General features: G+C 46.9%; 1 protein-coding gene across 5 annotated transcripts in view; it reads right to left on the bottom strand.

Annotated features, from left to right (window-relative positions):
* Positions 1–26,480, bottom strand: part of fat1a (FAT atypical cadherin 1a) — a 95,197-nt gene extending 68,717 nt beyond the window's left edge. For all 5 annotated transcript variants that reach the window (XR_015106980.1, XM_086157460.1, XM_086157462.1 and 2 more), the window contains exons 1-3: positions 26,272–26,480; positions 21,593–24,903; positions 7,652–7,966 (exon numbers count right to left, since the gene is read on the bottom strand). Coding sequence is in view for 4 of the 5 variants with exons in the window: in XM_086157460.1 (XP_086013586.1) it covers positions 7,652–7,966; positions 21,593–24,875 (3,598 nt within the window). In the remaining variant the exon portion in view is untranslated. The remainder of the gene's footprint in view (positions 1–7,651; positions 7,967–21,592; positions 24,904–26,271) is intronic.
* Between the last annotated feature and the right edge of the window lie 940 nt (positions 26,481–27,420).

Below are 27,420 nucleotides of genomic sequence, written 5' to 3'. Positions count from 1 at the left end.
GTTCCGTCTCTCCGAACTATTCCTGAGGAGGCAGTGAGCTTCCGGGAATAGTCGCGCCGTAGCCGTGCCACTGCACTCCCGGCCAATGAAGGTGTCTACCTCCGCCGCTACCTAAAAGTTAAGGAACTGTGAAATGATCGGTTGGTGAGCCAGTGCTCGCCAAAGAAGTCTGCACTCCTAACCCGCAGCCTTTGTCCCGACACACACACACACACACACGGTGGAAACACACACAAAAGCCATCCTCAGGCGTGGGCTGAGCCGGGCTGACAGTAATTATAGCCGTGCTGTTTTGAGAGAGGCAGAAAAACAACAGCAAAGCAGCAGTGGCGCTCTCAACCATGTCCTTGAGCTCTGGATCCCTTTGCTCCAAAATGGAGGGCTTGCAGGAGGGGGAGTTAAGAGTTCAGCAGATTGCTGAACTGTTTGCTACCCGGGCGCCGCCGCCGTGATTAGCGATCTCTGGGGCGACGCGTGTTTATGGGACGTACATTTAGCCGGAACTCCGGACGACCGGGAATGTGCTAGGTGGCCGAACCGACTCAAAAAAAGTTTGATTCGTTTATTTATTTTTTTTTTTGCAGCACTGCATTGCATTATATCAACTGCATTAAAACTAACATGCGTCTGGATCCCAACAGACGCGGACGATCCAGGACCTCCTTTTTATAGAGCGGCGAAACATTGCTCGGTATTCTGTTTCACAGGCGGCGTAAATCAACGGCGCTCCTGTCCGGGGGGAAACAAAAAAACAAAAAACAAAGAATGCGACCAATGCTCCGCGGGAGAAGTCGTCTAAGCCGGCGTGAATACTTTCGGGCATAGATGAGGTCGGAGGCGGTTAGCGGAACAGCGTCGTTTGCAGTTTGCGAAGATTGAGACATTTCGGCACCTCGCGGCTGCAAAGTTTACGAGCCAGCCGACAAGCACGTGAAGACACTGACACATGAGCTCTATATCCGACGGCTCGGATTCGCAGAAGACGCATGAAATCCTGAATTCATGCAGACGCTGAAATGTGCCGTATCGCAAAACAAATTCAGTAAATCTGCAAACTGAACTGAACCGTACAGATATGGAAAGTTTGGTAAAAGCACCGTGAGCGAGCGACGATGACTACCTTCGTGTTCTGCATATCTGAAGTTGCCGGAGACGTGATAGGCAACGGAAACATCTAAATATATGTTATTTTTGCTGCGCGGCCAAAAGTCACAGCTAGCTGGCGCGAAAACAAAGTCGGCTGTGAATCTGCGCCGACTGGAGAATCCGGCCCTTCGAGAGCAGAAAACGGGTTTCGTGCACGTATAAACGGAGCGGCGACAAAGAGGAATTGATAGGCGTGCCGCCGGTTCACGTGCCGGGACACCGGATCCAATCACTTTTAACTCTGCGAGGTGTTCAAGTTCATTTGCTGTTGCGTCGAGATCACATTCTTATCGAAATCTTCTTATCCTGGCAACTGCAATTGGAATTCTTCACTTCAAGATGTTTTAGCCTTCATCCGAGAGACTTCTACAGTTCTAATGAATCATTGATTCATGAGAACCGAATCATTCTAATGGATCATTGAATCATTAAAACTGAATCAGTCTAACGAATCATTTGAAATGGTTCATTAGAATCATTGAATCGTAGAACTGAATCATTCTAATGAATCATTGGAAATGGGTCAGTTGAATCATTGAATCATTAGAACCGAATCATTCTAATGAATCATTGAAACATTAGAACTGAAGAGGCCTCTCGAACGAGGGGTGAATTGTCATCAAATGAAGAAATTCAAGTGCAGTTGCCAAGAAAAAAAGATTTTGACAATCGAAATCCTATACTGAATATTTCAGAGTGCGGTTGCTTTAAGATGCTCCAGGAAGTTCTTTCTTAGACTAGATATCAATGGAGTTGATGGCTTATTTCAGTTATTGATTTTACATGCATAGAGCCATACAAATTCTGAGGCAGCACGTTTCACACTTGAAAACGGTATTCATGTTTCATTATGTGCCGGCGGCAGTGGTTAGCGCTTCCGTCTCACGTGTCTTTGGTTCAATTCTGACAGGCGGCCTTTCTGTGTGGAGTACAAGTGGAGCACAGTGAGTACAATGACCAAAAGGCAGGAGGCAGAACTGGTGGTTGCAGAGATGAAAATGTTGAGGTTCCTCTTTGGGAGTGACCAGGATGGACGGGATCAGGAATGAGTCTATATGAGGAACGGAATTGGAGCGTCTAGAGGAAAACCAAAGAGAAGCTTTATGGATGTAGCGAAAGAGGACATGAAGTTGATTGGTGTGAGAGAGGGGGATCCAGAGAATGGGTTTAGATGGAGAAGGTTGATTCGCTGTCGTGACCCCTGAAGGGAAAAAGCCAAAAGGAAAAGAAGCATTTGTCACAGGGGTGCAGGACATGTATGACCGAGGCAAAGTGGGGACTTTGGGGGGGAGGGTTGATTCGCTGTGGCCACCCCTGAAGGGAAAAGCCGAAAGGAAAGGAAGAAGGCCTTTCTGTGTGGAGTCTCCATGTTCAACTTGTGAAATGAAATGTACTTGTTTGCAGGGTTTTTTTTTCTTTTTTGTCAAGCCTCGCCATTAGAGCTCTGCTGTGCTCAGGGCGCCGCTTTCAAGATCCGACTCAGGGTTTTCTCTCCGTGTTTCTTGTCTTTTTTTGAAGTCTTACATTATATTATATATAATTTAAAATCTAACTCCAAGCTGTGCCATTTTCTTTTTTTTTTTTTACAAGATGGAAAAATTATTAAAAAACATTTCATATTTTCATTCGGGTCTGACTTTATAGCCAACTAACTGCTTGAGATCATGAGAGAGAAACATCACTCATTCCTAACAGACCTGTTTTTTTTTTTTTTCTCTATCTGTTTTTTAAAGCTGTGATAGCTTGTTAAATCCCCCCCCTTAACCCTCAACAAAAAAAAAACAAAAAAAACGGAAATATTTGGAAGTAGTTGGCAGTATCTCTTTCCTATCTCAATTTTCTCACTTCCCCTGAACGCTGTCGGGTCCGGGGTCAACCACTGATTGAGTGTGTGTGTGTGTGTGTGTTCCACAAAGCTGATACAGCTATCTACATCGGAGACACAGCTGCATCTTAACGATTGTCAAAAATTACACTTAAGCTGTTTTTTCAAATTAAACTGAACCCAGGTCGGCAGCGTACGAGCCCCAGGAGAGCCGAGGTGGTTAGCATCGAGGTTTTTGACCCGACTCCATTGAACCTCTCTTCCTTTTCAAACACATGCACGTCCTGTCCTGAGAACCAGCTTCAAAGTCCAGGAAGTCATCGCACCGTGACGGCACGCTAACGGAGGGAGGGGGTTTTCGGGGCGCTGACCCACTCCAACACAGAAGAAAAGGTGTATCAATTTCAGTGTTGGAAGTTTTTGCAGTTCCTAGAACCTTTCCAGCAGTGGTTCTTATCCTTGTTGGAGGTACCGAGCCCCACCGGTTTTATACGCGCATTCACCGAGCCCTTCTTTGTTGGATCCAGGGTATGTTTCTTAAAGGGTACAAAGCCGAGAATGGGACTTTTCATCGAATCTGGCTCTCTTCGCCTTGGATTCAGAAAGCGTTGTGTTCTTGTATTTCCCGTAATTCCCTTAGTTTTGCCAGTGTTCGACTAGAATTGCTCAACTTGCAAATCATGCGGTTAGGACGCCGACTCCCGTCACGTCACGTTCCTTAATACAGGTGAATCCAAATTGGACGAATTCGTGCGATCACTTTCTTTGTTTGCTCGACATAATTAGTACGAAGGGATTAAAATATGAAGAAAGAAATCACAAACAGTATCACAAGTTGACCCTGCTGCACAGATAGGCCAAGCCATGAAGTGCGATCACCTGTAGCCAGTGATGGCCAAATATACGAATTATATGAGTCGGGTGTGTGGTTTAACCTTCGCCGAACCCCTGGGGTTCCACCTAACCCAGGTTAGGGTTAGATCGAACCCCAGTGGTGCATTCAGACAGCAGAGGTACCGGGAACTTTCCGCTCCTTTTCAGCTCCTACTCCGAGTCTGAGCCTTTCTACGGTTCCACAGGACGTAGGTGCTTGGCGATTGGTGGAACTTCAGTGGCACGTCCATGATCGGTGACCAAGAAGTGCAAGCTCCTCTGGCCGTCTGAGGAACCTCAACATTTTGGGCAAAATAAGTCCCGGGTTTAAGGGGCGCCACGAAGGACCCTGGTTCGATTCCCACAAGGGGACCTTCTGTGTGGAGTTTGCATGTTCAACTGGTGTTTGCAAGGTGTTTTCTCCGGTTTCCTCAAACAGTCCAACAACATGCAGCAGGCTAAATGGGAAAAATTAAGTGCAGGATAAGCGGCAGAAGATGGTTAGCTTAAGGCGATATTTGAGAAGCAATGGCTTAAGGCTAACGGTTCTTCACACGGCAAAGCCGGTGGTCCTTGGTTAATATTCCCACCACGCAGGACATGTGTGGCAGCTTCCACCTCCTTGTTGTCCTTGTCGTCATCCTCTTCTTCTTGTTCTTCTGTCTTTTTTTTTTATTGTGACACCTAAGGTGCACGTCCCTTAGCGCCTGTGAAAAGGGAAAAGTAAAAGGTTCCCATGGAGGAGGCTAGTTCCTGGAACTTTATTTCCAGCCCGACAGAACTTTTCCGACCGGGAGCGGCTAATGACGGGAAAAACAGAGCTTTGAGACTCCTTGCAAAGAAAAAAAAAGAGAGCGTGGGTGGTCAGCGGGGTTATCATTCTCAAGCGCAAGAAACCTTCAGCAGCGAGGGATCTGTATTCTACAACCAAGTAGCGTTCTAAGACAACACAAACAATTACGCGCCCTCCTGTTTCGCACCGCCGCGGATCCCGGCTAACAAGCCTGTGAAGATTCATCAAAGAAAGCCGACTCGCCGCAGCCGCCGGAAAAAGGCCGAGGACGCCCCGTTTGCGGGTCAGATAACATCTAAGGCTCGACAAACTGTGGCCAAGTTCGTTTAAAACGTATGACTTTGGAGGGGAAAAAAGGGTTATTCGGTGGTAAAGCCGGGTCAATTTCCGTGCCGTTCAGACACGCCTTCCTGTTGTTGTTGTTGTTTTTCCATCATTCTACCCTGAAATCGCTTCACCGGCCAGGCTAGATCATAGTGGTTATCCTTCAGGTTTTGAGATTTCCAAGCTAACAGCGCATTCACGGCAAGCTAAAAGATAAAATAAGATCAACCTTATTGATCCCCATAGGGGAAATTCCTTTGTCACAACAGCGTAAAAGTTGTAACGTCAAATAATATAAATATCAATGTAAATAGAAATACAGAGACAGAAGATAGCAAGACATACTCGAATACATAGACAGCAACAAAAACAGCAACATCATCGGGGTAATAATGAACAATGTAAAGGAACAGAGTTTTATGTGGTCGAAATGATGGCGTTCAGCCCGCCGCTCCATCCAGCCAATGAGAGCCTTTGTCGAAAAACGTCCGACAATCGCCACCTACGGCGCCATGCAAATCCCTTGGGTGCTTTGGAAGCATCGCGAAGCCACAGCTGACGACGACGGGCTAGCGAGCTAGCTTAAAACACAGCGCTATGGCGTTCCAGAACCCACACACACACACACAAACACACACACAAAACATAGGCCTTCACATCTTTTCCTTTTTTTTTTTTCCGCCCCCTCTGCAAGACTTTGTAGATCCGCCAGGGCAGGCACAATTTTAGAACATATAATTATAGTGACTCGCGTGTAGTAAATTTAAACATTTTCAAAAACCCCATAATATGCGGTGGGGATCTCATATTGAGTTGATAATGTCAAAACGAATCGACCTATTTTTTTTTTTTTTGGATCCCTTAATATAAAATAAACATGTATGTTTAATCGATCCTGAAAACATAATCCTGAAAATGGACGGCTAAACGGGCCTTCCGGATAAATCACGAGCAGCCAGGAAGTACAGCCAGCTTTGCGAGGGCTGTATTTTCTCTTTCTTCCCGTTGACTACCTCGCTGCCCGCACTCAGCGGAAGTCTTAAAAAACAAAAGGAGGGTTAAAAAAAAAAAAAAAAAAATCAAAGCGACAGCGCAGTGATTTAATGACACTTTCTTTGTCCAAACCGGTCTTTGTTAAATTTCATGCAAAGGGGCTCCGGTGTCCCGCTGATAAAAGTTTTAGCATGCTCTAATATGCATGAATGGTTCTTATCCTTATGCCCCAGCGTGCTCTGTATGACATTCTGTTACAGGGAGCTCTTATGAATCCTTCACAAAATAAAAAAAGAAACATGTACAGAAAACTACCAATCCCGCTGTCAAGGGTTTCCATCCACGGCCGATCCGACCGTAATCTTCATAAATACTTTGTAATCCCGGGGAAGTAGGATATGTTTACTTCACATATCTGGGCTAAGAGTGTTTTCAATGTTTTCAATGAGGAACAAGCTACGCGCTAGCATGGAAGCATTAGCACCCTGATGCGGGAAATCTGCACGGGTTAAAAAAAGCCACGAGATTTAGCCGAAGATCGACTGCGTTACTGGGAGCATTCCTGCGCGGCCACGCTGCTATCGCACATTCATCTACGGATTTATTTTGGAAATAAAAATGACCGCTAACGCGTCGACATTGTGCAGAATGTCATCGCGTATTCGGACGAAAAAGGGCGAGTTTAAAAGTCCGCATACCTAAGCGTCGCCCGCCCTTTTCTATAATTAAGTGAAGATATTTCTCTTCATCTTGACTGAGGAGTATCTGGCACCGCTGCAAGCCTGATTTGAGAGGCATGCCACGCCACTCCTTATTTGGTCAGAAAAGTTCACATTGCTGTTTCAAACTAAAATAACCCTGGTTTGTTGATGGGACTACCTTGGGAAATGGGACCACACACACACACACACACACACACACACACACTAACGTCAGTGAGAGCAAAATTGGAGCAACTGCTTCACAAGCTACTCCTCGTCTCAGTTTAATTAGCGCTTTCATTCAAAGCGTAAAAGGAGACCCGTCTCTGAGAGGGTTAAGAAAGACGATTACGATACGCTTTTTGTGAGCGCCATTTAAAAATCAACCGTGTCATCTTCATCGGGAGGCTCTGGATATCAACGGCGAAAAATAGGGGACAACGAAGGAAACTCCGTCTGCAGACGAACCCTGCAACGCGCCTATTACCAGTATTTTCCCCGATACCCGACCGAACACGGCTCGCTCCAGCAAACTTCATAAGAACCCAATGAAATATTAATCATCACACCATTTCCACACTGCCACACGAGAACGCACTTTCAGAGTGTTAAGAGTGGAAAAAACCCCTGCAGGCTCAAACCCACTCCCCGGTCCCGGGTTAAAACGCTACTCCTTCTCTGCCGCAATAACAGAAACGGAGACCTCGACGAGGACGAGCCGGAAAGGAGGACGATTCTTCGGGGTGCGTTTGCCGTATCCGTTACTTTCCAGAAGAGGATACCGTCGAGTTCCAAAGGCAAACACGTTAACCCGTAAATCACATTTCACTGAAAGAAGCAACGGTGTCATCGGCAACGCGGAAAGGAGATACCGTATTCAAGTCTTTTTTTTTTTTTTTTCCCTTGCAGCCTTTTCATTCCTATCCTAGCAGTCGTGTTCAAGGTGAGATCATAACTCAAGAGCAGGGATTTTGTTGACAGTAGCGACAACCTTACCTGTCTTGGCGTTGATGGCGAAGAAACCCTGGGGATTGCCGCTGGTGATTCTGTAGGCGAGTTTATCGCCGGTATTGACATCCGGATCGACGGCCTCTATTTGAATGATCGACACGTCTCTCGGGGAGTTTTCCATCACGGACGGGTAGTAGACGGGTTCCGAGGCCTGCGGCGCGTTGTCGTTGACGTCCTGCACCTCGATGTAGACCTCCACGAAGGCCGAAAGGGGCACCACGCCGCGATCCAGGGCGTACACCGTTAGCCAGTAGTGAGGCGTGGTTTCGTGATCCAGCAACTCCTGGTTTCGGATAATACCTGGGAGACGGGAGACAGGGAAAAGTCATTTAGTATTCCGCGGCTCGGACGATATTTCTAGACCCGAGTCCACCGGAGGGGAAGGAAGGGGCGGAAGCTTGTACAAATAGGACGCGTCGCGGACCAAACATCTCTAGGTGCTACAATAACAGCGACCGGTTACTTCCGCCATGTTTGCATTTGCCGGCAGGAGTTTTCTTTTACTGCCATGCCGTGGAGGCCGTGGCCTTCAGCTGAGCAAACAAAGGGAGGTTCCAGGGACACTGGGCACATGTTGACAACGGTTAATTGGAATAGCGTATGACGGGAAAATATTTGGAAAACTCGTGCGACGGGCTTAAAAAGTGCAAAAAAAAAAAAAAAAAAGGATTAGCGTCGATGTTCCTCGACACGTCCTGGACTGTCTCACGGAAGGCAAACCAGAGATCCTAAAATTGTAGGACTGGATTTCATTTGACGTTTTTTTTTTTTTTTTTTTTTTTTGGTCAATTCGTGGAAAAAGATGATAAAAATATCTCCAGATTGTCATGGGTTGGTTTAATAAGCCGGTTGAAACGCCCCCACGGTTCGACCAACTGGTCTACATGTGACTGAAAGGGGCCACCGTGGTGAGCGGTCATGTACTGGAAAAGGAAAGCTGAGAACTGGGATAACAGATGCACAGATGTCGGTTTGCTTTAGACCCCCAACCCAACACACACACACACACACACACACACACACACACACACACCAAAATCCTTGCGACCGATCACCAGGTGCTCGCTCAGTAGGCGCATTTGAACTGTGGGAAAGGAATAGTCGTACGTAGGGGTTTTCTTTTTTTTTTTTTTTTTTTTTTTTTTGTTTCAAAAAAAATCTGTCATTCACGTGTTTCCCCGCACGGCATTAAATAAATAGCCAACTCGCCACCGCCGGGGGTGTCAATCAAGTTTCTATGGCAACAGTCCGTTCCGATAGGGCGCGTGGCTGTTTGCTGAAACAAAGTCCAGTTTAGAAGATCTGTTTGTCGTTGGTTTCATTCAACCGTCTCTGCCTCTGCTCTTCCTTTTAGAAACTACAATCGCACCTTTAGGACATTGAAATTTGTTTGTACCGAACAAAACGGATAAAATATGCAGAAATGTAGACTGGAGTTATCGACCACAACGCACAGCAGACGCACAGCTGACGCTCACTCTGGCCGGGATTCAGATAAAGAAGTGGGACTGAGATTCTGACTCATTCATTATCTGTAACGCTTATCCTGCACTCGGGGCTGCAGGTGCCGAGGACATGATATACATATACACACACACACACACACACACACACACACATATATATACAAACATATATATATATACACATACATACATATACACACATACTCAGCCGCAGGGAATCTTCAATCTTTGTAGTTACTGCTAACTAGTTAAGACAATTCATATTTCATATTTCATTGTATTTCTTATTCTTCCTCCTTTCTACTATTATCTATTACTGTTATGTTTTTTACGTGAAACTCTGGCACAACAATTTCCTTGGATTAATAAAGTTGTTCTCATCTCATCTCATATCTACACATACATATACATAAATATATATATATATATATATACACACACACACACACATGTATATATAGACATACACATATATATACACACAAATATACACATATACATATATACACACACACACACATACATACACATACATATACACACATATCTACATGTAAATATACATAAAAATATATATACACACATTTATGTATACATACATACATTCATACATACATACACACACACATATATACACACAAATATATACATATACATATATACACACAAAAAACACACACACACAAATATATGTATATATATATATATATATGTGTAAATACATACATATATATATATATATATACATATACTCACACACATACACACACAAAAATATATAAACACACACACATATATACATATACACACATATATACATATACACAAACACACAGACATACATGTATGTATATCATAATTTCTGGACTATTTAGCGCAATATAAGCCACACCAGCTAAAAATAGCCCAATAAATGTGTTTATATATATAAGCTACACTTGTCTATAAGCCGCAGGTGTATTCACTGTAACATAAAATATTTGCAAAGAAACACTTTTTGAAACTTTTTATTACATACCGGAAACATCCACAAATACGTACCGGAAATACCAAACAGTGCCTGTCACACGGCTGATGAAAAAGATAAATAATAAACAACACAAGGAAAAGTCCAAGCATCGTTTTGTCCGACTCCAGCGGATCGCTAACTTGGTCTTCCAACGGCCCCAGAATTTCACAATAATTTCATCGGCCCGATGTCATGACGCTAAATGTTTTGACTGCATGAAGCTAGTTAGCCCCCCCCCCCAAAAAAATCCATCAATTAGCCGTGTCACTGTTTAAGCCGCAGTGTTCAAATTATGCGGAAAAAATAGCGTCTTATAGTCCGGAAATTACGGTATATATAAGTCAACTTCTGCAAATGACTCTTCCAGTAAACTGACGGGGGGGGTGTGCCGTAGCTGTGGAATGATTATTAAATAATGTCGGAATGGGTTCCATCAGATAGCAAATATTGGTTTTGCTTCCCGTCTCCATCGACAGATCAAATCACATATTTTGTCATTTCAGAAGCTGACTGTGCTGTGGAGCAGAGTTAGAGCGTGATGTTCTCAGGGGACAAAAAAGGCTTTCCCTAAAAAGGACAAGAAAAAGCTGGGAACAATTGCAGCCAGAACATGTCGTTGGAATATTGTGCAAATGAAGGGTCCCATTATTTCTTTAAGCGCTTTTATATCAGGCTGCAAAGGGCAAAGTAAAAAAACCAAAATAACCTCCAGACTGTGGACAAAGTTTATTATACCAGTCGGGAATTTACGAGGCGGCCACATCCGACAAATTTCAACCCGCCTCCCACTTCATGGAGCCGTCGATTAGGACACCGCAACCTCTTTCCAGATACTCGAGGTTGTTTGTTTGCGACCAAAAGGTCACTATTCACCATTTCATGCAAGAACCGGTGGTAAATCCAACATTCCCGCTTGGATACCCGACTCCTCCTAGTGTGTCCGAGTGTTGTTGAGCAAGAACTGAACCCCTAACTGCTCCCCTGGCGCTGGTGGACGGCAGCTACTGCTCATGGTTCAACCGGTTCATTGCGGAAAACGAATTTCCCAGCGAGGATTAATAAAGTGTAAGTTATCATTACACAGGGGCATCGCACAGTGTCCAACTTGTTGACTTGTATGCTCGGAACTGGCGAGCAGAGGTTTCTGGGAGCACCTTTGATCGCTCCATTTTTATTATTTCAGAAAGTAGGCTTTGACCTGACACGCCCTCAGTTCCAGTCTCATTACGACCGATGGCTCGTAAAGCTTGGCGGCGAAGACACCCGTCGAGATGTCGGCGTCTGACTCAATGACTCAACCGGTCACTTCCTTCCACCGGTTAATCATTATGCCGACGACTACGTCGGCTCGATAACTCCAAAAGGATATTCAAAGGGGTTGTTTGACTTTACTGAATGATAACGGTTAATCATGAACCCGATAAAGACGCAACCGGGAGAGGAACGATTGGGTCCGACTGTGCGACACTCCCACAGATAAGAAGCCGTACACCACATACTGAATTTAGGGACAACGGCGAGCAAGCTCGAATAGTTTACGCAGACCTCGTCTTCATTCAAGATGAGCCGAGAGGAATCCGGGTAACGAAAACCGTCCCCGATAGGAGATAACGGCACAAACGTCCGGTTGTAAAATCCGCTTAACGGAGGGCGTCGATGCAACGGTCCCTTTACGGTTGTTTTTGTTTTTAACCTAGCGTAAACGTTACACCTGGGCGACGCCTCGCCCGCTCTTTCAGGACGGCGGAACAGATCGTTCTGTCTCCGAGCCCACGGTGGAAGTAATCAGAGCATGGGATCGCTTCCGGCGGGGATGTGGCGAAAGTCTCCTTGCACAAAAGGCCCAGTATTACAACCCTCTCACCTTTGCATCGAACCGCGGCGGCCGGGAAATAAGAAAAACGTGAAAAAAAACAGAACTCGACGTCGGGACAGAAATATAAGTAAAAAAAAACAAAACAAAACAGAAAAGTCAGTAAACATAAACAAGCCGTGTGATAAGTCGATCTAAATAATGAAGACACACATGAGTAATTTATCAAGCTCTCACGGCTGAGACTCAAGGACGCTGTGGAAATCGGAAATGCGAGGAGTTGCATAAAAGCACCCCGAGCTCGTCGCAAACTAGATAGCGAAGAGAAAAAAACAGGACGGGAAGGCGCAAAAAAAGGAAAGGGCCGAACGGCAAGTTCGATCATGCATTATCGGCGCCTGAGTACATGACGCACGCTAACTCACAGCCGGGAGGGGAAAAAGACAAAACTGTAAGCGTGCAACTTTTTGTGCCTCTGCCAAGCGAATGCCCGATCGCTCGACTAACCATGTGTTAGACTGGGAAGCGTTGGTTCAACCACGCCGTGAACTTCCCCTGTTTTTCTTACCACAACTTTATATTAAGTTTAAACAAAAAAAAAAAACAAAACAAAAACAACCACATCGTAGAAGTGCAGACACCAGATCTGAAATTCTTCTGAATTTTAAAGTCGGACGAACTCTTGACCCCGATTGTCGGCGGCGCCGGGAAACAAAAGCCGGCTGGCGTCGCCTCCGGGGTGATTTCTTGCAAACAAAACACAAGAAAGATGAATCTGAAGAATTCTTCCGGCCACACCCATCCCATATACCTAGTGTACACAGCGAGCCGGGAGAAAAACCTGCCTGCGGGCCAGAAAAGAAGAGCAGGCGCCGGCTTCTGCCAGCTTTTATTTCCGCTGCTCTTCCCCTCGTTCCCATTCGTTCCCCTCTGGCTTTTGTTCTTCGGTTACTTGAGCGCAGCAACGGCGGCGGCGGCGGCGCCCCTTCCAGACTTCCGAGAGGTTTCGGCGGCGAGTATCCGACACCGGTGTTTTACTTATTACGCCGCCTCGCCGATACGCGGCGCGCGCACGCCGAGCCGGGCGGAGGCGGCTCCGCAAACACGGCTGGAAACCACCGGCTCCACGTACGGTATGTCACAAGTTAGCCCGGCGAAACCAATTACCGATTATACATTCAGGTCAGGATTAGCGGGGAATAGCAACCGTGTTTTAACACTTTCACCTGACCGTGTAGTTCGATTAGCGTCGAGCCCCGAGAGTTGTAATTGCGAGCGGCCAACTTAATTATAATGCTACCCCTTTGTTCGTTCGATACTTGAAAAAGTCGGGGCTCGCTTTGAACTGCCTGCGCTAATTCCGCTCACCCCGTCCCCGCATTCCTCAGCCTTCTCAGGCCTCCAAGCTCACATGCTTGCATAAACTTTCTCTTCGCTTTCCGCAGCTCTGGAAAGAAAAAAAAAAAAAATGCTTCGAATTCCACAGCCACGTTGCACGGCCTAATGTAAAAGAGACGGTCCTGGACTCCTGGCATCCTGTTGCCAGGCGACGGAATATCGTTTCAAGCACTGGGATACCAGGCATTTGTGGCTAAGAGACAGTAGCTCAGTCAGTACCGATGGATGTCATTTGGAAAGTTGAACTGGTCGGTGAACTTTGTGCAAAATTCGCTTCCAAATTTATTTCTTCTTTTTTTTTTTTTTTTTGCAAAAGTGCTTCACGCGATTCATCGGCTTTAACACATTTACCCGCCGCTCTGGTGGGAGTCAAACCCCGGCGATCACCGGGCGAGAAATGGGGTTCGAAAAGAAAAACACACGCATCAAAAAATTGTGTTTTGTAAAACATCCATTCAACTAAGCGTGCTCCAAAATGAAGATTTATCTTATATATGACACAAAAAACTTATTCTCACATGCCTGACCCCATGTCTGTATATTTATTCATTTGTAAAAATGTAAAAAAAAAAAAAAAATCAGTTTCTCAGGAGAATTCTGGAAAAGTAGTGAAGATAATGTTGTAATACTAAAATGTCATTAAAAAAAATGATCATTCTCTTTAAAAATCACATCTGAGGAAGAGTATTTTTTGATCAAAATGTCATGCATGTGGGAATATGTTTTTGTGTTATATGTAAAATAAATAAATCTTTTCTGTTTGGAGAACTTTTTTTTTTTTAATTTTTTTTTTTAGTATTTTCAATCAGTACTGACTTGAGTAACTTCTAATTTTTTTTTCTTTTTGTTTACTTTTGTATGGATGATTACATACAAAAACACTGTCCGTACATTCATATGATCATCAATGATTTTAAAGTTGAAATAAAATGGCAAAAAAAAAAAAAAAAAAATCAATGTTTAAATTGCTATTTCTATTTTGTACAATTTATCTGATACTGAGTTGGCCCGCGCATAAAAATGAAATAAAAAATGTGGCCCGCCAACCCAAATAATTAGCCACCCCTGGTCTAGATCTACACCCCTTCAGCCTGTCATTGACCAATGAAAAGAAATTCCTATTTTATCTGGCGGTCGTATATTTTGGATCTTGATAGCGGCCTCGGGTTGTCGCGCCGGTTGGCCATTTTGACGTCACATCAGTGTAACGTTACTCCGGGCGAAAACTAAATAATAGCCGAAGCGTTGGGCGACGGTGCGATTCCATTATGCGGGAGAAACCGTTTTCGCCGCGGCCCCTCCTTTCCTCCTCCACTTTCCTATAAAAACACTCGAACTATTATAACAGCAATTCGCGAGGCCGTTTAATTCAAGTGAGGTATTGAAAGTTTTGATGTATTTGTGACACGTCCGTGATTCATGAGTGAACAGCCTGTTAATTCCAGCAGAGATAGCTTTAAGGACTTAGCTGAAAATACAAAGTGGCCATTGTTCCTGCAGGGTGGGGGAGGGAGGGAGGGACGGGAGGGGGGTTAAAGTGTTATTTCAAACGGCCCGTTTGAGGAGAAGAACGGCTTGATCCTATATCGCAGAGCGGTTTGGGGAGAAGTGGCTGAGGAGAGCCTGTGATTTGAGTTAGAGCGTACAGTTCCGCTGAAAAGAAAAACGTATCGCGCGAAACGGCTAATGTTTCGGCTAACGTTTCGGCTAACGTTTGTTCCTCGCTCGGCTCGTGCCGGAGTTGATGACCTCCGAAGCGACGCTAGGAGGTGAAGTGGAGCGCTAACAACAACTAGCCCGCAATCGAGTTTTATTCAACGTTGGATTAGAAACGGCGAGCCGCGAAAGCGCATAATAGCCGGGTTCATATTAGCCGCGACCGGATCACGAAGGTCAGTCAGAATGCAAAAGGGCGGCGGCGGCGCCGCCGGGGCCCCCCAGAAGCAAAGCTTCACCTCGCTGCCGCACTATAGCTGGCTGACGCATTTTTTTTTTTTTTTTTTTGCAGTAGAAGGACAAAACCCCGGCGCTCGCCGTCCGCTTCCTGGTTGTGTGAGCGCCGCGTTATTGTCGGGAGGCCCCGGCTGAACTACATAGCTCCCTTTGAAGCACACATGCGAACTACCTGCCTCAAAAGATTCGCTCACTTTTTCCAAAAGGAGCGGATTCTTGAAAAATGCTGGTAGATATTTCCAAGAGACTCGTGCGGGAGCGGTGTGTGTGTTTTTAATCAAGTCTTCGCTCGATGCAGATCTGCTCGGGAAAGCGACGTTTCGTTCTGGACGGCAGATCCGAGATAAGCGGTCGACCGCTAAGTAAAAGTGACGTCTCGAAGCGAACGGCCTCCTGACGAACAGTCAGAAATTCAATGAAATAGATGAATTGAAAATCAAATACGGCATCGCACTTCCTGATCGCGAGGAGGTCGAAAACGTCCGAAAAATCCCCGTTCACCCCAGAGAAGATCAAGCTAGTTTTAGCCTGTTTTAAAAAAAAAAAAAAAAATCGAGCACCGGATAAGATGTCAAACATCTGCGGCGCACCTGCATGGTACCCATATCCTGACCACGTCAACAACGCCGCTCGCCGTGTCCCTGCAAGAACGTCTCGCATCGGTTGGATCGCAGATGGGGGAACGATCCAACGTGAACATGCGAAAAAGGCTAATATTACAATTCCTCCATACTCTAAAATCTCAGCAAAGCTGTAGATCCGTTGCTAGCAGGAAATAAAAACATTCCACTTCCTGTTTACCGATTCAGGTTTATTTACGGAACTTGTAAAGGCCCGTAAAAGGACAACCGTGCGTTTTGAGGAAGACGAAACCCGATCTTTAATCTTCACCTCATTATTTCAAATTTTGGTCATCACTGAAATCTAGCATGACCCTTACAATATTGATAAACATGAAATCGCTTGGCCAGTTGACCGAATCTTCTGTAATAAGGGGGATAAAAAGCCCAAAATAGAGTCGAGTCTTGTCGGATTTGATTTATTTGGCACCGAATCATGACGCAGTTGTCTTTCCATGCAGGGCAGGTCTGGATCACACTCTGTATGATCCTTGACCCGTTGGGGTAGACACGATCTCATACTCATAAAAACAGTTGCGCCGACAGTGAGACGTTAATAGATGAAACACCGGTGGAGGTTTTCAGTCATCCGGGTCAATTCTTGCTGAAATCTTCCAGTTTAGGCAGCTGGACTTGAATTTTCTTCACTTGAAGACGTTTAGACCCTCATTTGAGAGGCTTCTTAAGTTCTAATGATTCAATGATTCTAATGAATCACTTGCAATGATTCAGTTTTCATGATTCAATGACTCATTCTAATGAATCATTTGAAACGATTCATTTCTAATGATTCGATGATTCATTTGACCTGGATATAAAAGAAATATATACATAGATATGTGTATATGTCTATATTTTCATTCCAAATATATATTCGAAAACTCCCCGTAGGTCATTAGAACTGAAGAAGCCTCTCGGACGAGGGGTGAAACATCTTCAAGGGAAAAAAAATTCAAGTCCAGGCTCCAAGAAAAGAAGATTTCGACAAGCATTAGATGAAACGATACGCTAATGGCTTTATTAAACGAAGACGCCTAGCGAAACTGCTAACGTAAATCAGGCAGGGAACCTGCGATGTGAAGCAGCCCGGAGGACTCGGGACGCAGCAAATCAGATGATTACATAAACAACTCGCAATTAAACAAAAAAACTATTGTTCCCAGCAGAAAGGAACGCATTTCAGCCCTCCAACTTTGAAGCGTGAACCTTCGCTAGTTCAACATCAGACTGCATAAAACCGGCTATAAATGCCTGAAATAGTCAACATTGCTGGAATAAAGGGATAAAAGCATGTTCAAGAGACAGCTCGCGGTCAAGTCGATTGTGTTTGTAAAATAACACAGCTGTGTGCGACACTTGTGAAGGGTCCTCTCATGCTTTTTCACCTCCATATTTTATTCAGTGACGACGCCATCTGTGCATTATTCTCTTTTTTGAAAATAAAAAAACCTGATTTATTCTATACTGGTTATTCATGCTTCTCTATTGACGCTCTGACCCAAGGACACGGGTGATACAAATACCTATTTCCTTTATTATTTCAAACCCGGATGACACGATAGAGTATATTTCAAAGATAAGTCTGAAATGGAGTGTTTATATGATTAAAAACTTGAAATACAATGACACGCTTGTTAATTTGTTTTTTTTTTTAAAAAAAAGGATTTAATGGACTGGGAGACCGTGCTATTAACGACGCAATATGTATTTCTCATTTAGTAACCTGCAATCATCTACGTCCAGCTGCACATTCCTGGCTACGTATCCACGGTAACCGCACTCGAGCAAAGACTATTTGAAATAATGGGCCACTTTGCGTTCCCCTTTTAATCTTACACATATAGGCGCCCTCGTGTTTAGGGGGGCACAGTTTTAGCAAACTATTTTCAATGGCAAAATCCAACCATAAACTAATTGCAGCCTATGTCTTTCCATTACTGTCAAGGGTAATTTCACGATATCGGCCAGAAAGCGGAAAAAATAACTGAAGGAAGGACGGAATATCCTTTTTTTTTTTTTTTTTTTTTTTAATTTCGTGAAACGCGATAGCATTTTGTCATTTTTCATCAAGGCTTTCATTTGTGCGCACCAAAATAGTTTTTGCAGCACGTGCTCCAAAACAGCTCCGAGGAAAAGGGCAACGCATATATTATCCGAGAAGAAAGGGCGACGCATGAATTATACAATCGGTGGCTGTGTTTCCCCTGGTCGCCACATACGGTGATTGTTTTAGAAATGCGTGGGAAGAAATTTGATATTTCAGGCAACTCGGAGCAGCGAATCCATCCTGACAAAGCCGCCGTATGGGTTGGTGCGCGTCGAGCTACGGCGCCGAGAACTACGCCGTCCAGATGATAAGGTGAACCGTAAAAAATCCGCACACGCCCGTCCGATGGGTAAAGTCCCGTCACGCAGGCCGAATGCTGAGAGTGTGACACCGGCTTAGGCTTCAGAATGTTAATCCGCGAGGAAAAACCAAAATTAGCTTTCGTTTTTTCACGACACAAAACCCAGCGGCGGCTCGGCTGCCGAGCAGAGCGGACGGTTGTCGGTCTCTACGTCAACCGGCGACCGGTCCGGGTCACGCGAACCCCACAACTCGCAAAAAAACAGCGAGAATAGGCTAAACCTCCGATGCGGGATAAACGGTATGAATGAATGGATGAATTTTTTCTTTTTGGGGATCGAGTTCTGACCCTACCTGACCTGCAAGGGGACATTTTTTTCCATCATTACCCCTGATGTTGTTGCTGTTCTCTCTGCTGTCTATTTATTTATGTCTTGCTTACTTCTGTCTCAGATTTATTTTTCATTTCTGACATGTTATGCTGCTGTGACAAAGGAATTTCCACCTATGAGGATCAACAACGGTTTTGTTATCTTATCTTATCGTTCATCCTTTTGTTCCTGCCTTCGTGCTATTAGACGCGTTTCTCGAGTTTCGAGCGCGTCTTGTTCGTCCGAAAACGGCGGAAAGATCCATCGATCGTCCGGATATGTATCTCAAGCAACGTTGATTTTCTCGCGGGCACGTCAAAAAAAAAAAAAAAAAAACCTTAGTCCTGCACTTTATGGATACTTCCATACCTACATCTACACTGAACTGGGCTTTCTTCGGCCGATCCACTTCGATTTTTTTTTTTTTGGTTTAATTAAAAAGAAACATCAACTGAAAACTAGACAACAACGAAAGATGCGCTGCATCTGGAACCACCTTGGCAGGAGATAAAGCCAAGTCTGGGGGAACCGTTAGCGCAGCGCCTTGAAAGGGAACCCAGGCTGGAGCGAATGCAAATGCAAAGAGTAGAAATCTGCCCTCCAGCTGAGATTCGGCAGCTTCTGCAGCTCTGCTACGTTCAGGTCAGGTGATCTCGCACCTGACCTGATTCTCATCGGATCTTTCGGCTCCTGCGACCGGCGTAGCATCGAGATTCTGACAGAGTCGTGTTGGACGTCGCGTCTATGGAGGGAGAACATACGGTAACTTCTCCCTTGTCGCGAATTGAAAAAAGAAAGAAAAAGAAACGGCCTGCATTAACAAGTTCCTCCGTGCGAGCTTTTATAAAAATGAGAACCATATGGCGCTCAATAAGCAGCCGCCCTAGACGCTAAAATTAATTCAATCAAGGCGTCTAACAAACAAGTGAGTGGTTTATTCCACGGCGGTTCAAAAATGTCAGTCAAGTGGGCGGAATCCATTACTCCTTGTCTCTTACTGGATTACTTCCTTTTTTTGGGGGGGTTTATGAGATACAAGACATAAACAGGAACTCTTTCCTACCTCCTGCCGTCAACCTACACAATAACTCACGCTAATTCTCATTACCGCTCATTCCTGTATGTATTTATAAATATGGAGAGCCTTTTTTTTTTTACGATTAAATTTGATACTTTTACACTTCATTTTTTTTATTTTTATTTTTAGCTTGTCACTGTCTTGTCCTTGTGTGTCTTGCTGCTGCTGCTGCTGCTGCGGCTAAATAATTTCCCCAAATCATGGGATCATTAAATGTCATCCCAAGACAACGACGGGATTTCCTCGCCGTCTTCCGAAACCCGCCAAAATTAAATAAAATGCGGCGACGTGTGGGCTTTTGGCATCTTTCCCCTCACCATATTTTCATTTGTTTTCTAATTTTGAACTTTTTTTTTTTTCTTTTAAAAATAAACAAAAAAAAAAAAAAAAAAAAACTACTTCTGGTTAAGTTTCACAGCCTGCAGCTGCAACTCAAAGAGTAAAAATGCAGAAGGGCTTAAATGCTTATATTTTCCCTTGCCAAAAAAAAAAAGCGTAGCGTTGCAAACGGCGGCCCGACGAGCCGCACCCTCCATCTCGTGAAATCCCAGGAGGGGCACGACCACCTTGCCTGCATTTAGTTGTCTACTGACCTCAGATGTAATCCATTCTAACAGAACCCAACCCGGGGCAATCCTATCATTGTACCTCCCGATAATCACTTAATGTAGGAATCCGGGGATTAGGCTGAAGATCAGACCGGGCTTCGTGGATCTGTACCCTTCGCCGGATTAGGAGTTTAACATGGATGCCGGCGCTGACCTGCCTGCGTGTTCCGTCCCGGCAAATGATGTTGCGTCGGGAGGTCCGCGTTAAAATCCGCGCCGAGAAAACGAGTCCGGGGTCGATTCAGGGCGTTTATAGAAGCGAGTGCAGTTTCGCAACTCCAGCGTGACGGCATAGAGGAGCGGCGGCGTTGTAAATATCCCTCTATCTCCGTCCCTAAAGTCTTATTGCACAGGAGATAGCGAGCCATTACCACGGAAACAATCACAAAACACAACAGCTGACGCGCTGCCCAGGAGGAAGGATCGCTCCTGGGGGCGCCGGCTAAATTTAACATGCAGGAGAGAGCGTTTTCCCGACGGGTTCACCCCGGCTACCGTCGACCCGCTGAATATTTATCACATCTTCTCTTAATATACATTAAGACGCAAGAAAAAAAAAAAACACAAAGCGCTGTGACAACGGGGCCAATAAATACCGTTTCCGGCTTTCGTTTGTAGATCAGGACCTCAGAGGTTGCGAGTGCCAAGAGAAGTCCATGTTTTATGCATGAGGTTTCACTACCTCATTTAGACATGAAATATGTAAGCGACTAAAAGAAGTTTAATTTCGAATGCGAAAAAAAAAAAATGCGGGAGAATTTGGTGCTCGGGTTTGTTTGTTTTTCCTAAAAAAAAAAAAAAAAAAAAGGGGGCGGCAAATCAGGTGATTGCTAGGTTTTAGGAAAGAACTCTTGGAATTCCAGACTTGAGCTAATTTGAGTCAGCTGTTATCATTCCGGGCGGCTGAGCGAGCGTGAACGCTTCTTTCTTTTTTTTCAATTGAGGAAAAAAAAAAAAAATTAAGTTAAAAAAAAAAACAGAAATTCACAATGTTTCTTGAAGAACATTTAAGGAGATACGAATCCGTTCAGAAAAAAAAAAAAACAAAAAAAAAAAAACAGGTGAAATCAGCGTCTGCGCGGGTTTGCTCCGCCCCCGGGAGAAAAAAAAAAAAAAAAAAAAAGGTAACCTCAGCCGTCTCGGCGAGGAATCCCTTAACGGCAAGTACATCCCCTTAAGTTATTTGTGTCAATCTGTTAATTCCTTGGTTATGCGGTTAGTTTGAGTTTGACCCGGCTGCGGATTGAAATCGGAGCGACTTACCGGTTTCCTCGTCCACGGTGAAGATCCCCAGGCCCGATCCGTCGCGGACGGAATACCGGATCTCGCCGTCGCGCCCTTTGTCCTCGTCCTCGGCCCGCACGGTCATGACGGAGGTGCCGACGGCGGCGTCCTCCTTGACGAATCCCTTCTCCACGAAAGAGCGGAAGTACGGCCTGTAGAGATTCTCGTTGACGTCCACCACGTCCACCTCCACGAAGCAGGTCGACGAGAGGGATATGGGCTTCCCCTTGTCTTTGGCTTTGGCGGTCAGGTTGTACACCTGCTTGGTCTCGAAGTCCAGGTTCTGCACGATCCGCACGGCGCCGCTGAGTTTGTCCACCTCGAAGTTGCCGTCGCCGTTGTCGGTGAGGCTGTATCGTATTTGGCCGGACGCTCCGACGTCGGGGTCGTGGGCCTCCAGCCACATAATCACGGTGCCGACGGGAAGGTCCTCTCGCACTTTCACGCGGTAGTTCGGCGGGATGAATTTGGGCGGGTTGTCGTTCACGTCCTCCAGGGTGATCCTGAGCGGCGCGGTGGACACCAGCTGGGGTTCGTCCGCCGCCTGGTCGCGCGCGGCGATCTTCAGCGTGTAGACCGGGTGGAGCTCGCGATCCAACGGCTTGGTGACGGTCACCACGCCCGTCACCTCGTCGATGGCGAAGCGATCGGTGCCGCCCAGGATGGAGTACCTCACCACGCCGTTCTCTCCCCGGTCCTTGTCCGTCGAGTCCACCTGGATGATTTCCGTGGCCACCGGCGTGCTCTCGCTGATCTCCACCGAATAGGATTCTTGCAGAAACTGCGGGCTGTTGTCGTTGGCGTCCAGCACCTTGACGTCCAGGAGGCGGGAGGACGACTTCTGCGGGATGCCGAGATCGTAGACGGTGACGTTGAGGGTGTAGTGATCGGTGGTTTCCCTGTCCAGAGGGGCGTAAACCAAAAGCCAGCCGGTTTCCATTTCCACCAGGAAGCGGCTTTCCGTGTCCCCGCCGGAGACGACGTAGACCACTTTCCCGTTGAAGCCGGTGTCGGCGTCGGCGGCGCTCAGGTGGGCGATCCGCGCCCCGACGGGGAGGTCCTCCCTGACCTCCACGACACTCGGGAAGGACTCGGCGAAGCGGGGAGCGTACCGATTGACGGAGTGGACGTCCATGAAGTTGTCGTCCGGCTCGGTCTGCGTGTGGATCCGGCTGCCCTGGAGCAGCTTCTCGGCCAACATGGTGGCCACGCCGGTCTCCACGCATTTCAACTGCACCGGCTTGCGGGCGGTGATGACGGTCAGGTTCATGACCATCGGTCGGGTTTCGTGTTCGCCGTCGGTGGCGACGATTTGTAAACTGTGAAAGGACACTTTGGCCGCCTCCCCCTCGCTCATGGTGCGTTTCAGCGACAGCACCCCGGAGTTGGGGTTCAGCTCGAACAGATCCAGGTCGTTCCCGGCCTTGATGTTGTACCGTACCAGCTGCAGTTCGTCGGCGTCGATGGCCGACACGGTGGTGATCTGCTCCCCGGCGCCGTGATCCCTCGGCACGGTGGCGTCGCAGTCCACGTTTTCGAACAGCGGCTTGTTGTCGTTGAGGTTGTTCAACGTCACGGTGACCGACGCTTCCACCTCCCGCCGGTACGGGGACCCCCAGTCCGACGCCCTGACTTTCAGATTGTAAATCCTCGGCATGAGCTCGTAATCGAGGTCCTCCGAGGTGCTGATGACGCCGGTGAAGTAGTCGATGACGAACGGCTGCGGGGTCACGTTGGTGATGCTGTAGGTCACGTAGCCGTTTTCGCCCCGGTCCAAATCGGCGGCGGTCACCGTCAGCACGCTGGTGCCCACGGGCGAATTCTCGTCCACGCCGGCCTTGTAGGACGTGTGCTGGAACTCGGGCGCGTTGTTGTTCACGTCGACCACGTCCACGATCACTTTCGCCGCCGCCCTCCTGTCGCCGGTCGCCACCTCCAGCTCGAATCGGGGCGAAACGCCCGCGTCGATCGGCCCGGCGGTGCTGATTAAGCCGGTGTCTGGATTGATGGCAAATCTGCTCTTGTCGGATTTGTGCCTAAGAGCGTATTTCAGCGGCGGGTGCCTTGGCAGGGCGGTCACCATAGCGACGGGCGTGTGAAGCGGGGCGAACTCGCTCAGGTTGACTCTGTAAACGGCCTTTTCGAAGGCGGGAGGACCCGCTCTGGACTGCGCCGAAGCCACGTGGACGAGCTTGGCGGACGAGAACTGAGGCGGGCTACCTTTGTCCTTGGCTTGCAAGGTGAGGTTGTAGCCGAAGGGCCGTCCGTCCCAGTCCACGTCCTTCACGGCTTTTATTTTGTACTCTTTGCTCCCGGGGCTGGTCCTCACGGCCTTGAACTGCTGGAGCGGGTCGCCGGCGACGATGCTAAGCGACGCGATCTCCCCGTTGGGTCCCTGGTCGTCGTCCTCCACCGTCACGATGGCGTACGTCGGGTCGGGGTCGGAGTCGGACGGCGCCAGGGTCACCGCCGCGATGGCCGGCGCGTTCTCGTTGGCCTGCTCCACCCTCACGGTGAGCTTGGCCATGCTGCTGAAGCCGCTGCTGCCGTACAGCTTCATCCCGCGGTCCACGGCCAGGATCTCCAGTTCGTACAGCTTGGTTTCGGCGTAGTCGAGCTTCCCCGTCAGAGTCACCACGCCGCTCGTGGGGTGGACCGCGAACATGTCCGTCCACTCGCGGAAACTGTAGTAGTACTCCCCGTTCGTACCGATGTCGGCGTCCGTCGCCGTCACCTTGGCCACGCTGGCGCGCACGGCCGTGTTCTCCGGCAGGGAGACGCTGTAGGACGTCGGCGAGAAGAGCGGCCGCAGATCGTTGGTGTCCAGCACCTGCACCTTCACCCTGGTGCGACACTCGGCGTTGGTGAACCTCTCCGAGGCCTTCACCGTCAGCACGTAGTGGTCTTTCACCTCCCGATTGAGAACGGCGGTGCTGCCTCCTTTGGTCCTTATTCGCAGGAAACTGAAATCTCCCAGCAGGTAGTCTTCGGCTTTGAATAAGTTCTCATTGTCTCCGGAGACGATCTTGTACCGAATCTCCCAGGCGGGGTCCGTGGCGTAGATCCCCATCTTGGTGTGACTTTCCAAGTAGGTCTTGGCGGCGGAGTTCTCGTAGATGGTGGCGTTGTAAACAGAGTGGGTGAACTGCACGGGGGCCGCCCTCGCCGTCCGACGGTCGGCCGCCGCCGCCGCCGCCGCCGCGCGGCAGCAGCAGACGAGCTGCAGGAGCAGCGCGCACAGCGGAACCCGGCGCCTCCCCATTATCGTACCGCGATCTTCGGAGAACCACCTGGGGGGACAAACACATCGCCGTTATTAATTGCGTGAGGATTTTCATTTAAGAGTCGCGAGCGCAATTAACCGCGATTACAATTAATTAATCCTCCCCCCCCCTCCTCCCCTCCCCACGGGCGAAACCGGCAAATTAAATCGATCATCTCGGGAGTTGAACCTCCTCTCCGAACGCCGCCCGAAATACCCTGATGGGTTGCACGTGGGGGCCGAAGAGGCGGCGGGGAGTCCGGCCGTGGGATCCCGTGCACAAAAAGCCGCCCTTTTCTTTTAAAAACTTAAATTATTTGCAAAGCAAACATTTTTTAAACGCACGGCGAGATGAGTCCCCGGATGAGTCGCCTTACATTTAACTTGAATCAGAAATAACGTTAAAAAGAAACCGACAATCGTGTAAGAACATAAGAAGATGAACAAACGCACGTATTTAAACTTGCAGACAAGGAAGTGACGCACAGCTTTACGTGTGTGTGTGTGTGTGTGTCTGAGAGTGTGTGTATGTGTGTGTGTGTGTGCAGAGACAAAATAAAGGCGACCTGGAACATCATCATAAAACCGGAATTGTTGACTTTTGGTGCGCCCGAAATGTCCGGTGCAAAGTTTGAACGCTTTCTGCAGAGTGTGTGTGCGCGTCCATGTGTGTGTGTGTGTTAATAAGTAACAGACCCCGCGGCTCGGATTACCTTCCATCTGAGGAAGCATCGCCTGCAGGTAGGCTACAAAAGCACCATCTGCTTTCAGGGCCACCATTGTGAACTCAAGAAGAAGAAGAATCGCGAAGTTTGACGTCAAACCCGTGCGTTTTTTTTTTTACAAATAAAGAAAAAGAAAAAAAATCAAACTGCGCAGGAGTGTCTTTGAACGCACCACCAGCTTTTTTTTCTCTTTTTTTCCCCGCTGTAAAAAAAAAAAAAGTTAAAAAACGTTTTTTTTTTTTTTAAAAAAAAAGGTCGCAACTCCGTTCGCTTTCCAGCCTCCGGAGCCCCCATCCCCCAACCCCCGACCCCCCCCCGGACACACGGCCGGGATCTGGCGTGGAGGGGGGAGAAAAGAAAAGAATAAAAAAAAAAAAAGAAAACCTTTTTTTTTCTTGTTTAAAAACAAACCAAAAAAAAAAAAACGTTTTCACGCGTTCCGGTTTTTTTTTTTTTTTTTTTTTTTTGGTCTTGCAGGAACAACTTCCGAGCCGCAACGGCTGATCTCAACTTTCTTTTTTTTTTTTTTTTCCTCCGAGTCCGAACCGCCGGGGGGGGGGGGAGGGAGGGAGAGAGCAGAGCAAAGAAAAGAAAAGAAAAAAAAAACAAAAAAAGCATAAAAAAAAAGACGACAAAATGAAAGCAATAATTCGAACCCACGACACACCTACCTATTCTGATTTTAATCCCGTAGCTTCGGAGGCTTTGCATGGAGTTTGTATAGTCCAAATCTCGGCATGGTAATACGTGGAGCCTTTCTCCTCTCCGCTACTCCATCTGCCACCAGACGGTCTCTCTCTTTCTCTTTCTCCCCCCTCCCTCTCTCTCTCTCTCTCTTTCCCTCCCCCTCTCTCTCTCTCTCTCTCTCTCTCTCTCTCTCTCTCTCTCTTTGCTTCCCTTTCTCTCCCACACTGGATGTGCCCTGGTATCTCTCCGCGCTGCGCACGTCCGGATCTACTTACCGGCAAAGAATTGCAAATAAAAAAAAAAAAAAAAACAACCGAATGAACAAACAAACAAGCAAAATAATTAACAAATAAAATAAAACTTTTTAAAAAAAAAAAAAAAAAACGCTTTTCAGTTGATCCCGATATTTCCATGTGAGATATTAGCAGAAATGCAAATTAATGCACATTAATTTCCCTGCATGATAGACTTATTAGAATGAAATAGGGGTGGGGGGGGGGCTCACTGAGACAAAATGAGTTTATTATTCGTAATAATGTGGAGTTAAGTGGACACACACACACACACATACACACACACACACGCACACACACGTCGATTGTTTTCAAACTTGAGATGATTAGATATCCCCCCCCTCCTGTGAGGCGTCGGGTCCGAGTGTGTGTGTGTGTAAAAATCCCAATTTTAACCCCTTCATCCCTGCTCGTATGTGCGTGTGTGTGTGTGTGTGTGTGTGTGTGTGGAGTAAACCACATGAATGCACCGTTCAGCGGTCCAGTCTCTCCTGCAGGAGAACCTGCAGCTCTGCAGGAAATAAAACGGCATTATAATAATCTGCAAAGAGCCCACCTTCCTCTCCAGGTGTTATTTTACTTTTGTTCGTAAACCCGGAAAGAAGGGAGGAAATATATAGTTTAAAAATAACCTTTCCTGTTTATTTGTTTGTTTGTTTGTTTGTTTTATTAAACATGCTTTGCAAACTGCCTTCAGATTGATAGTCTGAGGTGAATCCTAACTTATTCTTCTATTTCTTTTTCTTCTTCTTTTTCTTTTTCGGACCGACCTGCACCTCCTGCCCTCCGTGCACGTACATGCGTGCAGGAGTGTGAGTGGCCGCGGTGCGATGGATGGCG

Source organism: Fistularia commersonii, chromosome 12 (assembly GCF_037954325.1).
Source record: "Fistularia commersonii isolate RoL2024-O1a breed Wild chromosome 12, RoL_Fcom_v1.0, whole genome shotgun sequence".
Classification (NCBI taxonomy): domain Eukaryota; kingdom Metazoa; phylum Chordata; class Actinopteri; order Syngnathiformes; family Fistulariidae; genus Fistularia; species Fistularia commersonii.
This window is presented reverse-complemented; position numbering and strand designations above follow the sequence as displayed.